The sequence below is a fragment of the Akebia trifoliata genome, chromosome 12 (assembly GCF_017979445.1).
Source record: "Akebia trifoliata isolate Shusen 1 chromosome 12, ASM1797944v1, whole genome shotgun sequence".
NCBI classification, from domain to species: Eukaryota; Viridiplantae; Streptophyta; class Magnoliopsida; order Ranunculales; family Lardizabalaceae; genus Akebia; species Akebia trifoliata.
Window position 1 is genome coordinate 13021941 of NC_141386.1, and position 16346 is coordinate 13038286.

General features: G+C 34.0%; 1 protein-coding gene across 2 annotated transcripts; it reads left to right on the forward strand.

Moving 5' to 3' along the window:
* Window positions 1-7592: 7592 nt before the first annotated feature.
* LOC147388913 (uncharacterized) lies at window positions 7593-10855 on the forward strand. Of its 2 annotated transcripts, none has more exons than XM_086419408.1 (6): window positions 7593-9281; window positions 9373-9465; window positions 9596-9658; window positions 9787-9882; window positions 10106-10183; window positions 10441-10574. In XM_086419408.1, the coding sequence occupies exons 2-6, from the start codon at window positions 9457-9459 to the stop codon at window positions 10549-10551; spliced, it is 357 nt and encodes a 118-aa protein (XP_086275534.1). In that variant the 5' UTR covers window positions 7593-9281; window positions 9373-9456; the 3' UTR covers window positions 10552-10574. The 2 variants fall into 2 exon arrangements, with proteins under 2 accessions (XP_086275534.1, XP_086275535.1); XM_086419409.1 differs by lacking the exon at window positions 10441-10574 and adding an exon at window positions 10581-10855 and having other exon boundaries at window positions 9141-9281.
* Window positions 10856-16346: the final 5491 nt, after the last annotated feature.

A 16346-nucleotide genomic window follows, 5' to 3' on the forward strand; every position in this document is an offset into this window, starting at 1 on the left:
CTGTCACGCCCCAAAAACTCAACCCGAATCCCCATGATTCCTAAGTTGAATCCCGAGGCATGATATAAAATCCATATCATGATAATCAATACATAAACATAAACGACAAATAATATAACTATATGTCATACCTGATCATTGCTCAACAGAACATATACGTATCCTCAAACATCATAACACTTGACATATATACATAAAACAGTAATGACATAATATGGTGTTCATAATTACATAACAAAAACGACAGCTAAAGACTTAAACCTAACTTTAGTTTAAGCCTTATTACTAGTAATACCCATGTTCCACTCCTGGAAGCTTGGACTGATCATCTATAAAGCCCTGACACTAAGCCTCCTCGGAAGGATCAGCTAAACCAGGTGCGTCTGAAATTTGTGATGTCGTAAGGGTGAGTAACAGGGAGTTACCAAATAGGGGAATCTTACAATTCTAAATAACAGCATCCTATATGCAGTTTAAACATTCTAGAAATTCATAAATCATACATATTTGATATTTAAAACAATTGAAAATAATTGAACACCGATGTCATAAAACTTAGTAGGAAATTGAAACACTTAAAAATTTGAAGAAATAATTATTTCTAATATAACATCAAATAATAGAGTACTATAATAGAGAGTTGACGGTCACGACTGATGTGAACATTTCAGTCAAAATACAATTATTCCAATACTTCACCAGTGTGGAACCCCACCGTTAGTTCCTAATTCTATTGCCAGCCTCTGCCATAATTTAGGTAACTGTTTTCCGGCTCAGGTTGGTCGTTGACCAACACCTTAAGAAACAGGCCAAATCAAGTAGGTCATTCTTTCTTGATTATTCTAGACTATTAATGATCATTAACTAACCATCTTCATCTATGCCAATCTGGCGTGCATGTGATCCTCGATATTCTCTACAATCATACAACTATCTACATCTTGTTCTCTATTAAAGATAGAAAATAAATTTCCGGATTCCTGTTGTGATGTTGTGTTCTTATGCATCCCATAATACATAAGAACTCAAACAACGCAACTGTTATCATAGAATAACACATCATTCCGGAAATGTCACAACATATTATTCTTTATAGGTTTTCACAATCTCTTTAATAAATCACTAAAATACTACATATAAGTATTTATTTTCTTTTCAAAACGTAATGAAAGTAAAACATACACGTGTTTTAAATACCCAGTCCACTCTTAAATGTATAGTCTCATCTCTCTTTTCTTTTTCTTTCTTTCGTGTCTTACACAGTTTATGACTGAAGCATCACTTCATCTTTTCTCTCATTTTCATGTCTTATATGGCATACGCCGAAGCATCTTACTAACTGGGTATTTTAAAAGCACGACATTCAATTGAGAACTCGTTCTCATATTTATTTTAATAAATTACTTTTCTACCCAACTTTTTAATTAGAAACATTTATTGGAAATCCATCAATAAAATGATTAAAGTAAACTGTTCACCAGTTTAACTTATTCAAAAATCATGTATGTTTATAAAAAATTGTGAACAAAATATATGTATTGTGTGTAAAAACAGCAACTTATATAGTTGCTGTATTTTCTTCTTGACAAGTACAAAATATGTATAAAGTAACAAATATTTTGAGCATTCAATTAAAGTATACATAGTAAAATATTAGATAAAAACAACAACTTTCATAGTTGCTGTATTTTATATTTAACACGTATAAATACGTATAATGTACGTATAAAACATGTATAACGTACGTATAAAACAACAATTTTTTTTTATATCCTATCTAGCATACATGTTGTCAATTTAATACAAAAACAGCAACTTTCATAGTTGCTGTATTTTGTTTTTAGCATATATAATTACGTATAGAACATGTATAAAGTATATGTATGTTAAAAAATTTACAAAACAACTTTAGCTTTAAAATTACTAAATCAGAATTGTTTTAAGAACAAAAAAAATTCTATTTTTTACAACTATAAAATCAGCAATATATATATTTTGTTAAATTACTAAAACTATTATAAAGAGTTGTAAGGGCCTACCTTCTTTCTTTTCCTTTTCTTCTTTTCTTTCTCTTCTTCTTTTCTCTTCTTTATTTTTTCTTCTTACTTTTCTCTTCTTTCTTTGTATAAAGAAAATGAAACAACACACAAAAAATCAGCTAATATCTTATTTGATATTTTCAAAAAAAATATCTAGATATTTTAAATATCTAGATATTACAAAAATTCTAATTCTTTTAGAATTTCTTAAAAAGATCTTAGTCAAAGTTATTTGACTAGTCAACAATAATTGACTTGACTTGAGTCAATAATGGTTGACTCAGTCAACCTTAGTTGATTTGGTCAACATTTTTTTTTTAAACATTACACCTCATTTTGTTATTGTCATTTAGTGAAAAAGACAAGGGTATATTAGTCTTTTTACATAATAAATGCTTATTTATTTAATTAATACTTGTTTCTTTCATAAAAAATGCTAAGGGCATTTAATCTTTAGAATTAAATGTCTTGTTGCAATAAATGATTTGGCAATCAATGCAAACAAGCATTTGTTATGTAAAAGACCATCATACCCTTATTTGTTTTCACTAAAAGACAAAATGAATAGGAGTATTATTGGAAAAATAAAGTGTTGGAGAATGCTAACGTCCCCATAAGGTCTTGGATGTTAGTACTCCCCCTATATATATATGAACTATCTAAGAATCCTAATAAAACTAAAATACCAAATAAGAAATATAATCCTAGAGTTCGAACAAGTTAGACTACTAAAATAAAAACAAAATCAAACAAAGATTTGATCTCCACGTACCATAGGTTTCTAAAACAACAAAAATAAACTTTTTAAATGGTTACAACGCCTACAACTAATAAGAATTAGTCATAGACCCCTATAATTATCATAATTGTGAATAAACCTAATGTTGTTTCATTCTAACAATAAAGTTCATGATTGAAAATAAACTAAAAAAAATATCCTAAAAAGAAAATATACTCTTCAGGCTTTGATGTCCCCATCACATTCTTATCATCAAGTACTGTAGAAAATCCCAACTCACATGATCATATGCTTTTGCATGTCATCTTTTCCATTAACCCTATCCTCTTTTCTTTTAATCTAGGCTCTACTTGTTTGCACTGTGAAACTCAGTAATCACAAAGTTTTGTGTTTATGGAAGTTTGTAATTATAGACTTTTACATCTTTTTGCAAGTGGAGTGCTTGGTATATCTGATGTAATGTTTATTAGGTGCTTGATTACTATGCAAACACCAAAATACGCAATTTTTTCTTTTAAAACTATCATTTTAATAAAAATCTTTGCCTCACTTGCTGGTCTATGAAACTAGAAACCTATTTCCTTAAAAGCCACTATTTTGGTTCATCTGCAATTTTTTTTGAGACTATTAAATTGGGTCTGCAACTAAATAAAGCCCATAAATCAACCAGATAGCTATATTATTAAGGAAGGAAATATGTCAGAATTAACTTATTTCCATTGCCAAACACTCCCTCAATCTCTGAACAAGTTACCAGCGCATATGATCACATTTATTAGTAGATTCTCTCGTAAAGCACAAAATGCCTCATCCATGGACCTGATTCGGACCAAATTATGTTGCAAATCACATCTATTTTGGTGGACTTTGGATATAGAAAACTTCAAAACAAGAAAAATAAAAAAATAAGAGCCAAGAATTCTGCAAATCGTGAAAAGAACAACATGAATTGAATCAAAATAAAGGATTGAGAATGGATATTCTTAACTTGCGACCACTAGAAATGGCCTCATGGAAGTGAAACGGAGCAAGTTTGGATTCTTGTTTGAATAGGAGATGGTTGTTTTAGGGTTTTCAAAAACCCTAGATGAGTGAGACAGATTTAATGTGAGAGAGAGAGAGAGAGAGAGAGAGAGAGAGAGAGAACCTTAGTTGTCGTTGCATGGTAGAGGAGAGTGGATGGAAAGGAGATGAGACGGTACGATTAGGTTTCCACAAATTTGTGGTTACCTTTTTTTCCCATAAAAAGTTCTGATTTATTTACCTAGTTTTCATGTTCTTTTACGAATGAGCCCACAAGATACTCAAACCATCAAGCATACTAAAAACGCAAATTGCCACAATTTTTTATGTTTCCGCCTATTTGAGGGTCTTTGCAATGCAAACAAGTAAGGCCCTAGAGTCAATGCATTTGTTTGCAACTAAAACCGTCATGAATTTGTCTACCTTTTATGAATGTCCCTTGCTTTGGTTCTATTATGTCTTCTAACACTTCCTTTAATCTTAAGGCTAAAACTTTAGCAATGATTTTATACATTGCACCCACCAAGCTAATTGGTCTAAAATCAACCACATCCTTAGTCCCAACTTTTTTTGGGATAAGGGCCACAAAAGTTGTAATGTTTAAAAAAAAAAATGTTGACCAAGTCAACTAAGGTTGATTAAGTCAACCATTATTGACTCAAGTCAAGTCAACTATTGTTGACTCAAGTCAAGTCAATTATTGTTGACTAGTCAAATAACTTTGACTAAGATCTTTTTAAGAAATTCTAAAAGAATTAGAATTTTTGTAATATCTAGATATTTAAAATATCTAGATATTTTTTTTTGAAAATATCAAATAAGATATTAGCTGATTTTTTATGTGTTGTTTCATTTTCTTTACACAAAGAAAGAAGAGAAAAATAAGAAGAAAAAAAACAAAGAAGAGAAAAGAAAGAAGGAAGAGAAAGAAAAGAAGGAAAGGAAAAGAAAGAATGTAGGCCCTTACAACTCTTTATAATAGTTTTAGTAATTTAACAAAATATATATATTGCTGATTTTATAATTGAAAAAAAATAGAATTTGTTTTGTTTTTAAAACAATTCTGATTTAGTAATTTTAAAGGTAAAGTTGTTTTTGTAAATTTTTAACAACATGCATATACTTTATACATGTTTTATATGTAATTATATATGCTAAAAACAAAATACAGCAACTATGAAAGTTGTTTTTGTATTAAATTGACAACATGTATGCTAGATATGATATAAAAAAATAAAAAATGGTTGCTTTATACGTATGTTATACGTGTTTTATACGTACGTTATACATATTTATACGTGTTAAATATAAAATACAGCAACTATGAAAGTTGTTTTTATCTAATATTTTACTATGTATATTTTAATTGAATACTCAAAATATTTGTTACTTTATACGTATTTTATACGTATTTTGTACTTGTTAAAAAGAAAATACAGCAACTATATAAGTTGCTATTTTTACACCCAATACATATATTTTTTTCACATTTTTTTTATAAACATACATGATTTTTGAATAAGTTAAACTGGTAGACAGTTTACTTTAATCATTTTAGTGATGGATTTCCAAGAAATATTTCTAATTAAAAAGTTGGGTAGAAAAGTAATTTATTAAAATAAATATGAGAACGAGTTCTCAATTGAATGTCGTGCGTTTAAAATACCCAGTTAGTAAGATGCTTCGGCGTATGTCGTATAAGACACGAAAATGAGAGAAAAGATGAAGTGATGCTTCAGTCATAGACTGAAAGAAAGAAAGAAAAAGAAAAGAGAGATGAGACTGTACATTAAAGATTGGACTGGGTATTTAAAACACGTGTATGTTTTACTTTCATTACGTTTTGAAAAGAAAATAAATACTTATATGTAGTATTTTAATGATTTATTAAAGAGATTGTGAAAACCTAAAAAGAATAATATGTTGTGACATTTCCGGAATGATGTGTTATTCTAGGATAATAGTTGCGTTGTTTGAGTTCTTATGTATTATGGGATGCATAAGAACACAACATCACAACAGGAATCTGGGAATTTCTTTTTTATCTTTAATAGAGAACAAGATATAGATAGTTGTATGATTGTAGAGAGTATCGAGGATCACATGCACGCCAGATTGGCATAGATGAAGATGGCTAGTTAATGATCATTAATAGTCTAGAGTAGTCAAGGAAGAATGACCTACTTGATTTGGCCCGTTTCTTAAGGTCTTGGTCAACGGCTAACCTGAGTCGGAAAATAGTTACCCAAATTATGGCAGAGGCTGGCCATAGAATCAGGAACTAACGGTGGGGTTCCACACTGGTGAAGTATTGAAATAATCGTATTTTGACTGAGATGTTCATATCAGTCGTGACCCTTAACTCTCTATTATCGTACTATATTATTTGATGTTATATTAGGAACAATTGTTTCGTCAGATTTTAAGTGTTTCAATTTCCTACTAGATTTTATGATATCGGTGTTCAATTATTTTCAATTATGTGTTAAATATCAAATATGCATGATTTATGAATTCTTAGAATGTTTAAACTGCATATAGGATGCTGTTATTTAGAATTGTAAAATTCCCTTATTGGGTAACTCCCCTGTTACTCACCCCTACGACATCACAAATTTCAGGCGCACCTGGTTTAGGTGATCCTTCCTAAGAGACTCAGTGTTAGGGCCTTATAGATGATCAGTCCAAGCTTCCAGGAGTGGAGCATGGGTATTACTAGTAATGAGGCTTAAATTAGAGTTAGGTTTAAGTCTTTAGCTGTCGTTTTTGTTATGTAATTATGAACACCATATTATGTCATTATTGTTTTATGTATATATGCCAAGTGGTCTGATATTTGAGGATACGTATCTGTTCTGTTGAGTAATGATCAGGTATGACATATAGTTATATTATTTGTCATTTACGTTTATGTATTGATTATCATGATATGGGTTTTATATCATGCCTCGGGATTCAACCTGGGAATCACGGGGATTCGGGTTGAGTTTTTGGGGCGTGACAAAAGTACTATCCAAACCGTAGTCCAAATAATTCCTCCCTTGGAAATCCTTTATCACTCTCATGAGATCCTTAGAAACTATGTCCCAACTTGTTTTGTAGAAGGCAATTGTGAACCCATCAAGTGTAGGAGTTTTTTCTCCACACATAAAGGTGATTGTCAAAAAGACTTCTCCTCAATTGGTCTTTCTAGCCGCACTCATTTTTCCGTGGAATGACATCGAATTCCATATTTTTAGGTGTGGTCTACCAACTACCTTGTTTGAATAGAGATCCTTGTAAACCCCCGCAATTCCTTCCCTTATTTCTTGCTCATCCTCCAATAGCACACCATTAATCACTACCATTGAAATGTGGTGATACTTCCTATGGTAGTTTGCCATCCTATAAAAAACCTAGTATTATTGTTCCTTTCTCTCAGCCAACAAGTTCTTGACTTTTGTTTCCAACTGATCTCCAACATTGCCACCTTTTAAAATTTCATCCTCACATTTGCTCATCTCAACTTCTCTTCTAGCAACAAATTTCCATCTTCCTCTGTTTTATCTATGCTCTCAATTTCATGGAGGATGGAATTGTTTTTCAACTCTACTTTCCCAAAAACTTCTTTGTTCCAAACCTTCAATTTCTTTTTTAGAGTCTTAAGTTTACTTTTAAAGATAAACCTTCAGTTCCCAGAAAAATAAAAATCATTTCACCATTCTTCCATAGACTCATGAAACTTCGGGTGAAAGTAACCACGTATTGTCAAACTTGAATAAAAATCTGTCTATTTTGAATCCCCCTCCCCCCCTCCCTCCTCTCCAAAAGAACATGAAAGTGATCTGACATTGGATTTTCTATTGAAGAATGGGTTGTTGTGCAGAATTGGTCCCATTGATCAAACTAGTAATCTATCCAATCTTGACATGCTTGGAGGGACTTGATTGTTTGACCAAGTGAATAAATTCCAATTTAGGGGGATATCCACTGAAGAATGACGATTGATAAAACCATTGAGTTTTCTCATCCCCATCGTGATTGTCAATTCCCCTCTCTTCTCATATGGGAAATTGATGATGTTGAAATCCCCTTCTAAGCACCACGGTCTCCCTTAGTACTTTGTTACATCACTCCTCCCAAAACTGATTTTGCTCTGAACCTTTATTTGAACCATAAACTTCTAGATAATACCCATTGGAAAACCTCATTTACATAACTAAAAATGATGGAGACTGCAAATGCGCCCACCAAATGATCTAACACTTTTATGTAAGACTTGTTCCACATCACTATGATTCCCCCTGAGGTCCCAATAGGTGGAAGCCACTCCCAACCAATGTTTTTATTCCAAAGGTCTTTTATGATGTTGTCCTTGCAGTCCAGTAATTTTGACTCTTGTAGAGTTATCACGAACAGATTCTTAAGTCTTCTGAGAGTCTTGATTGCCAACCTGTTCCTCTTATCCCCGAACCCCCCTCACATTCCATGACAAAATTCTAAATGTCATTGATAACTACTCTCTACTCCTGTGAAGGAGTAGATACCACCAAACAGACTATCTTTCAACCTACAATCTACTGATTTGCCCAATTTCCTTTCACTTCTCAGCTGCTAGGAATGTCCACAACTGCGACTCTCAAAAGGAGAGAAGGCCCTTTATCATCACAATCACTTTCCGATACTGAAACTGTTTGACTTGCAAAGAATGGACTAACTGTGTCTGAGATAGGATTATTCATGAAGGGAATCTCCAAAGAGTTCCCCCCACTTCTTCCTTAAGCATTTCAATTGAAGTAATGCTCAAACGACAATGAAGATCTGAGAATTCCTCACAAACCCCTTAAGTGGATGATTCCAAATTGTGGATTTTGTCCACAACGTTGCGACTATGAAAATCGAGCACCTTGCCCTTTTTGTTAGAAATTGGTTGAGCTAAATGCATCTCTGTCCTCGAACCCCTTTTCTACCACCCCTCCCCATCTGGGTTCTAATTTGTTTACTGCTGCATGCGTACCACCAGGGTGTAACCTTGAAATAGATTTGTCCCACCTTCTGTTTTGAAAATAGTTCACAAGGAATTGAATGACTGAGAAATACATGGAAGAAGTCTTAGTAGAAAGGAAGTGTAGCATAGTTTTTTATTCTTGGTGTTAAATGGGTCATTTTCCAGGTCTGTCAGTGATACCCAAATCATTTTTCTCTCTATATGATGACTTTATTGGGTTTAATAGAGATAACAAGTTTGCATTTCTCAGTCCCCAAATCTCTCTCATCTTTAAGGTCTATGAATGTCATTGCCCTTGTGATCATTGGGTTGCATCCCCGATCTTTATCACCTCGATAAAAAAGGAATATTACCTCTGGTTGAGGGGGGGGTAAAATCATATCAAACCCTCAAATAAAAGAGGAATATTTGTATTTGCATGTGTTGATTATTGATTCTTTTGTATTGCAGGATAGAGTCTCGCAGGAAAAGACCTTTTGGCCCAAGACTACATGTAATTTTCTGAATATAGCAATGCTTACCAACCATCATTATTATTATTTCTAAATAATATATTAATAGTCTACTTTAATCACTTATTTTAGTTTAGTGCCGAAGAAGCAGTCCAACACCAGCTTGATGCACTGAAATATAATGACCAGCCTCGTCAAGATTATGGGGTGGAGGTGATGTACAGGGTAATTAATGACTATCCCAACTCCCAACCTGGGTGAATGCAGACATGTATTTTTTAAACTGTTTTTGTTGTGAAAAAGGAGAATAGGGTTAGCAATCTGAAGATTATATTCAATATTTTTGCTTGGACAGTTTGCTGGTTTTGATCCATTTGAGAGGTCAACCTATTTCGGACCGTTCTTTGATTTGGGACAGGTTAGTGAGCCTTCTTTATCTAAACTGTTGACTAATTTGGTGACTGTGTAATGGTTTTTGCTGTTGTTAATTATGAACTTTTATTTTAATTTTAATTTTAATGCGGGACTTCCTAATATGCGACGCAGTTTGAGCGGTTTAGGCGGATTTTCCACCATTCAACCTACCGGGTTTTGCTTGGGCACAGGGAAAGGAATATCTTGAGCAGTTTGTGGGTTAAAGAGGTATTCTAGCCTAACAGTTAAAAGCAATAGAATAATAAATAGATTGTGTTATGGGCTTGGGGCTTACATATGCCACAACCAATGTACTTTATAGATAAAACCTGCTAATAACTTCAATTCCAATGTCCAAAATTCCTAACCCAATTGCTGGTTTTATAAAGTCTTGTGTCTCTAACTGGACGGATGGATGGGTTGATGTATATGAACTTTTCTTTTGCAATAGAACCAATTCAAGCAGAGGTTTTGGATACGAGGTTCCCGCCCAGGAGAAGAAGAGATATTCCAATTTACAATGATTCAGGTCTGTTCACTTTTGCTCTTATGCAAATCTTGTTAATAATAAAATTGACATGTAGGACATGCAGACCTTATAATCTTATTATGAAAAAAATAATATGCTTTTTTTTCTTAAATTAGTTTTTCAATACTAGAATGGATAATTAATGCCTGAAAAATATAAGTATCTTATTTGAGCTTTTGTCTTGTGTTCCTCACAAGTTACTACAAAATAATAACCGTTGAAGTTATTTTACTTTTTTTTTTTTTTCCTGAAATAAGAAATCGATCATCTATGGTTATCAAGACTGCGAGATCACACCACCACTCAACGGAGAATGCCAGTGCAGTCCATGCCTTGATGTATATTTAGTTAATCGTTCGTTCACATAGATGGATAATTTTGGCTACTTTTCTTACAGAGGGTTGGTGGTTCGTGGGACGGTTATTGGTTGACAGAGAGCCTACTTCATGATGGTGACAGTTTTGGTGGAGGAGTCGCTTATTGAACCTACGTGGATCCTGCTATATGATTCTGGTCATCTAGTTTGTAAATTATTAAGAATGGGTGATAGATTAAAGCATGACAGTTTGCCTTCTCTCAGCCCTCACAAATGTATATATATAAATATGATAACTTAAGATTTGTAAATGAAGGAAAAATAGCTAATATGAAATTGCTGAAACCTTCCCCAGAGCTCATGATCTCCGTTCTTCAGTCTCTACTTCATGATCACGCCTCTATCCCTCCATTCTGGTCATTGCTATGGATGGGATTTATTAGGGCCTAGTCCGAGGTTTAAGAGATGATTAGAGGTAGAAGACCTCAAATGCACCACTCTTTTATTTTTCTGATGGGTATATCGAATAACATTTAGAAGGCTCTGTAATGAAAAAAGTGTGTGGGGTTGCTTTTGGGGCAAGAGGTCCATTGTATCACGTTTAAGATTAGGTTATATTTATTTTTGTTATAAATTTCAATGAATGAAAGATATGTTATTTTATTTCTGGCCTAAGGATTATTTGTTATTATGAGTTATTTAGGGAGTTTTAATCTTAACTACTGATTTGTTTTAATGGCTGAAATTGAGTCTAAGGTATGGAAAACCTTTAAAAACTCGCCTACCAGTCTGTATTTCTAAAATAATAATAATAATAATAATAAATTAATTAATTAAATGCAGAAAAAAAATAGATTTATTTTGAGTTTTCTCTAGATATTGGAATGGTTTGAAGCCAAGTTTGAATCTAAAATTGAAATCCTATTCCAGCTCTTTGACCCCGGCTGATGGGATCATGAGGTCAAGGGCCACTTTTTTTTTTATGATTCCATTTTATTTTATTGTAGTGGTCCACATTTTTTCTAAGTAGGGGGTGAGTTTTAATTAATTATTTTATGGTCCACATTTCTTATCTTTTTTGTTTCAATTTTAAGTTTGTTTTAAAGTAGGGAGATTTTGTTTGATGCTATGTGTATCTCTGTTTCTGTGTCTTTTGTTTTTTAAACAATCAATGAATAAATGAATACGCAGGCTTTACAGAATTTTCTACTTTGTCCAAAGATTAGATGCATGGTGTGAAGCCATTACTTATTCTTGGTATGAATTGAAAGGAAATATTTTGTTGGCATTGTTTTTTGTGTCACCTAAAGCGTAATGACATATATTATGTATTCACTATGTTGTAGTTTATAACTTTGTTCAAGATTGTGATTGGTTCGTATAACGTTAGAGGAGGCGTTGCCAAATTTTTTCTGAAATTTTTAGTATGATCAGGGTTTAGATACGCATTATATTAATGTTTGTAATTCAAATTTCTGAAACAATTTGGGTTGGGGGCATAATATAACATTTGAGGACGCAAATAGTAACATGTTGAATATAATTGTATTCTGGCCTTATTTTTTTTAAGAAGTCAAGATGGTTCCCAAATGCAACTCCAACGCATAAGTACTTCTGGCATACTTCATAAGAGTTCAGTTCCCAAATGCATATCCTTCCATAGAGTACTTCTCTAGCTCCTTCATCTTTAGCTCTTTAGCGGAGTACTTCTTGCTCTGCCGACAAACTAGAAAAAGCATCAAGGGGTAGTTTGACTTGACCAAGTTGACTCCCAAATTTTTATTTGACTTGACTTGATGGATATTTGAGTCAAATTTAGAGTTTTAAGACTGCTATAATAGTATGTGCCTTTGATATGCTTGTTAGTACCTCATTTTTGTCAATCTTGAGATTTTGAGATGTGTTGAGACTGTATTCATTGGTGGACAGGTTATTGACACGTGAAGCCGTGATGACACATGCCAAACACATGAAGACATGTGCAAACACGACTTCGACACATTGACACATACATTCTCAAAGATCGACCATTTGTGTGTTAAACCTAATTAGGTAAATGGATCACCCAAGAACATCTCAACACACCTTAGGTGACTTAGAAATAGACCAAATTGGTACATCATAGGCCTTTTCAAAGTTGAACCCAAATCAGCCCAAGTTCCATTGAATTTGGTGTTGTCGGCAGAAGTTCAGCCACCAATAGAAGTGTACATTTCAGAGGGTTGTCGGCAGAAGCATGTTACTATTGGTGCCACTAACAGCTTTTGAGGGTGCCACCAAGTGTCCAATAGTGAGATTTTTTTGAATTTCTAACCGTTGCTTCTTTGTCGATGTTACTAACATGTTTGATGGTGCCACTGACATAAAGACGTTGCCCAAGTCTTTTCTATATATTTTGAAGCATTGACTTCATTTGGCCTTGATCAAAGCTTGTGGAATTGTGCTTCCAAGACTCCCGTACGTCCTAGAACACCCTCAACTCACATGAGTGCCTAACATTAGTTGAACGCACCTTCAACCTCTCTAGACATCTTATTTGATCCCACTCCCATCATCAAACCTTTCTTTTGAACACACATGGATAAACTCAAGGAGCAAAGTGCAAAAAAGAGAATATGGAAGGACTAAGAATAAGGATTTGGAGAACTCAAGAGCTCGATTGGAAGATCCATCGATTGAGTCATACTTGATCGTCTTCACTTATTCTCTCACCACCTTATATACATTGGTACATCTCTCAAAGAAAGGAGTGAAAATCGTTGAAAGAAGTGAAGCTAAAGGACTCGAAGAAATCAAGATTTGGTTTAGCAAATCTTATGTATTGAGTGAGTCCTTGTTATAATTTGAAAACTTTCTAATGAAGTTTCTTGATTTTGCCTTGTAAAAAATAAAGCACTTGTTATCTAGGACTCTTGACAAGTGACAAGGCTCTAAGTTTCCTAAGGATAAAATTTGAGTTAGAGTGAAGTGTTACCTTTCTCGAATAAGAAAGTCATGCGATTTAGCCTAGGGAAAAATTCTATGTACAGTTTGAGGTGAGCCAAAAACCTCTTTGATTAATGAACACTAAGAACTTAGAGTAGGATCTATTGGGAGTAGATATAGGCACGCTGTCGAACCATTATCAATATTGGGTCTCATGTGTAGACATGAGATTTTTGTTTCCACATATCTCTTTTAATTGGGTTTGGAGTCGCCACAATTTTTTTTTTGGAAAATGGTGTGAATGGGCACCGGAAAGTAATTTTTTAAAATTATTTTTTTGTTAATGACTCTCGTATGGATAAGGTTCATTAGACTACCTTACCCTATTCCATCCACCATTGGAGGTAACCTTGGATTTGGTTGATTTGAAAATAAAAATGAAAAGTTGAAAATATCCGATTTGTGCCCTTGAGTGCGAGGGACTTTGACTTTGGTTTGAACTGTCGTGGGCCTCCTTATTGAGAAAGGGGCCCTTCTATGGTTCTTACCTTTGGACAATTTTAAAATTGTAGACTTTTTAGTCAAGGCCCATTTCCATAGGGCAAGGGCCTAAGGCCTCAATCTTAAATCTTTTGTGGTATGTGTCTAAGTATAGGGAGAAGGGGAGAAGTAGAAAAGGAGAAATTGGAGGGGATAGAAGGGGGTGGGAGATTATTTTTCTTCTATTAGTTCGTATCCTTAATCTTCTTCCTCTTTGCTTTCCTCTTGACTTTTGAATGATGTGTTACCTTGACTTAATCTTGGTATGAGGAGGTGTTGGACTTTTGATGATTGAGAGTTGTGGGTGTAGATGTTATGAGAGGGAGTTGTGAGTTGAAAGTGATTTTAGAATGAATTGTGGGTTGAGTGAGTATTGAAAGAGAGTGAGTAGAGAGAGTTGAGAGTGACTTTTTTAATTCAAATCTTGGGGGTTCAAGCATGTAGGGAGCTTGTGTTGGGAATGATAAAGGTTTAATAGGATTTTGAGAGTTACTTTTATAGGTAGGATGGGGTGAAATGATGAAAATGAGTAAAATGGTTTGAGGTTTGCGAGAGGTGTGTGAATTGAGGGTGGTGGAAGGGCATTTTTGAAAGAGGGTTTAACTAGGTTATTTGTGACCCAAATGGATTGGATCCTTCAACCCATTTAGGTTGAGTGTTAGGTGGGATGAATAGAAGTGGTGTTTGATTGAGAAAATTGGTTGTATTAGGTGGTTAGCTTTTGGGAAAGTGAAGGATGTGGTGACATGTGTCCAAAAGGTATGGAGGTGAGTGTTTAGATGAGTTGATTGAAGATAAGAAGTGTGGGTATGACTTGTGAGGATGAGTTTGTAGAGAATGATGATGGTAGATTAGAGAAATGTGTGGTTTAGATGTGGGTAGGTGATTTTGTTAGAGAAAGGTGATGGGGGTAGGTAATTGAATAAGGGAGGTGGTTGAGGTGGTGACATGTGTCCCACTTTGATGATCTTGGATGACTGGTTGTGATATTTGGGATTGGGTTGAGAATTGGGTTTCGGTAGAATTGTTGGGCTTGGGATAATGGTTAAGTAGTGGGTTGAATAGGTATAGTGTTTGGGTTTTAAGTTCAATGAACTTAGGGGTAGGTTGAGCAGGCATAGTGATGGGTTGAGTTGAATTGGACTAGGGTTGGGTTGGATTGAGAAGTATTGATGGTGTAGAGGAAGGGTGAGGTAGGTCTTTGGCCCATAGGCCATGTAGGAAGGGCCTTAGGCCATTTAGTGAAAAAAAGAGAAAAAAATATTAGATTCTTGAAGGTTTGGGCTTTGGGGCCCATTCCAATTTTTATGGATTTGGGGCATTTTGCATGGAGGGTTTGTCCAAATTCGGATGTCTATAACTGCCCCTCTTTATAGGAATTACGTACAAAGAATAGAAGAAACCCTTATTGTATAGACCCAAAGTTTTGCTCAGATAAGTTTTGAAAACACCAATTTGGTTTGACGGATTTGATGACAAGAAGTGGCTACCCAAGCACGGAGTCTGACAAGGTTAGTGTAGACACCCCATTTTTGCACTCGCCTGATTAATCAACTCGTCAACCCGATCGCAATGATTCCCAATGATGGATGTGTATTCCATTGCTTTATTTTGTTACCAGATGTGTTTCAGAAATCCGGATGAGGTATCTCGAACTGACAAAACCTTAGAAACCATGCTACGCTAGGAAAATACGACTCTGGAAACATAGAAATCATCATCTTGCAAACGAAAAGAAGCTTCACGATAAAAATCGCTAAAAATTGACCAAATTACCAAAATACCCCTAACATCAAAACAAGCCTAGAGTCTACGTTACGATTAGGAAAACTCATTCAAACACATAAAACAACAAATCGAAACCAAATAAATCATTTCACCAATTTTCACAAAATTTGACAAAATTACGAAAATACCCCACATAAAGTTCACAACCATTTCACACAAAATTTTTTATAAATAACACAAACTAATATTTCCATTGAATTCCTTACGAAAAATTGATTCTAAAACATCATGGAACATAAAAAAACTGACTTAAAACGTGAAAAGTCCTCTCCGGGGGCAAAACGGTAATTTCACAATTTTTATAATTAAAAATTTCGAAATTAATAAATAAAACATTAAATAATTAAAGTGAAACATTGATGAAATTAATTTAAAATTTTGAATTAAAAAAATCGATCAATCGGACTTTCAAGTAAAATTGTTGAGGGTTCGTGAGATATTTCTTTAAGGACCCCTCCATTTGGGGGTCCAAAGAATTAAAGATATAATAGAGGAGGGTTCTCCAAAAAATTAAATTCAATCAAGCAAGACTAAGGTCAAGGTATTAAAGTCAATCAAGTGAGACTCAAGTCAAAATTAAAGTCAATTAAGCAA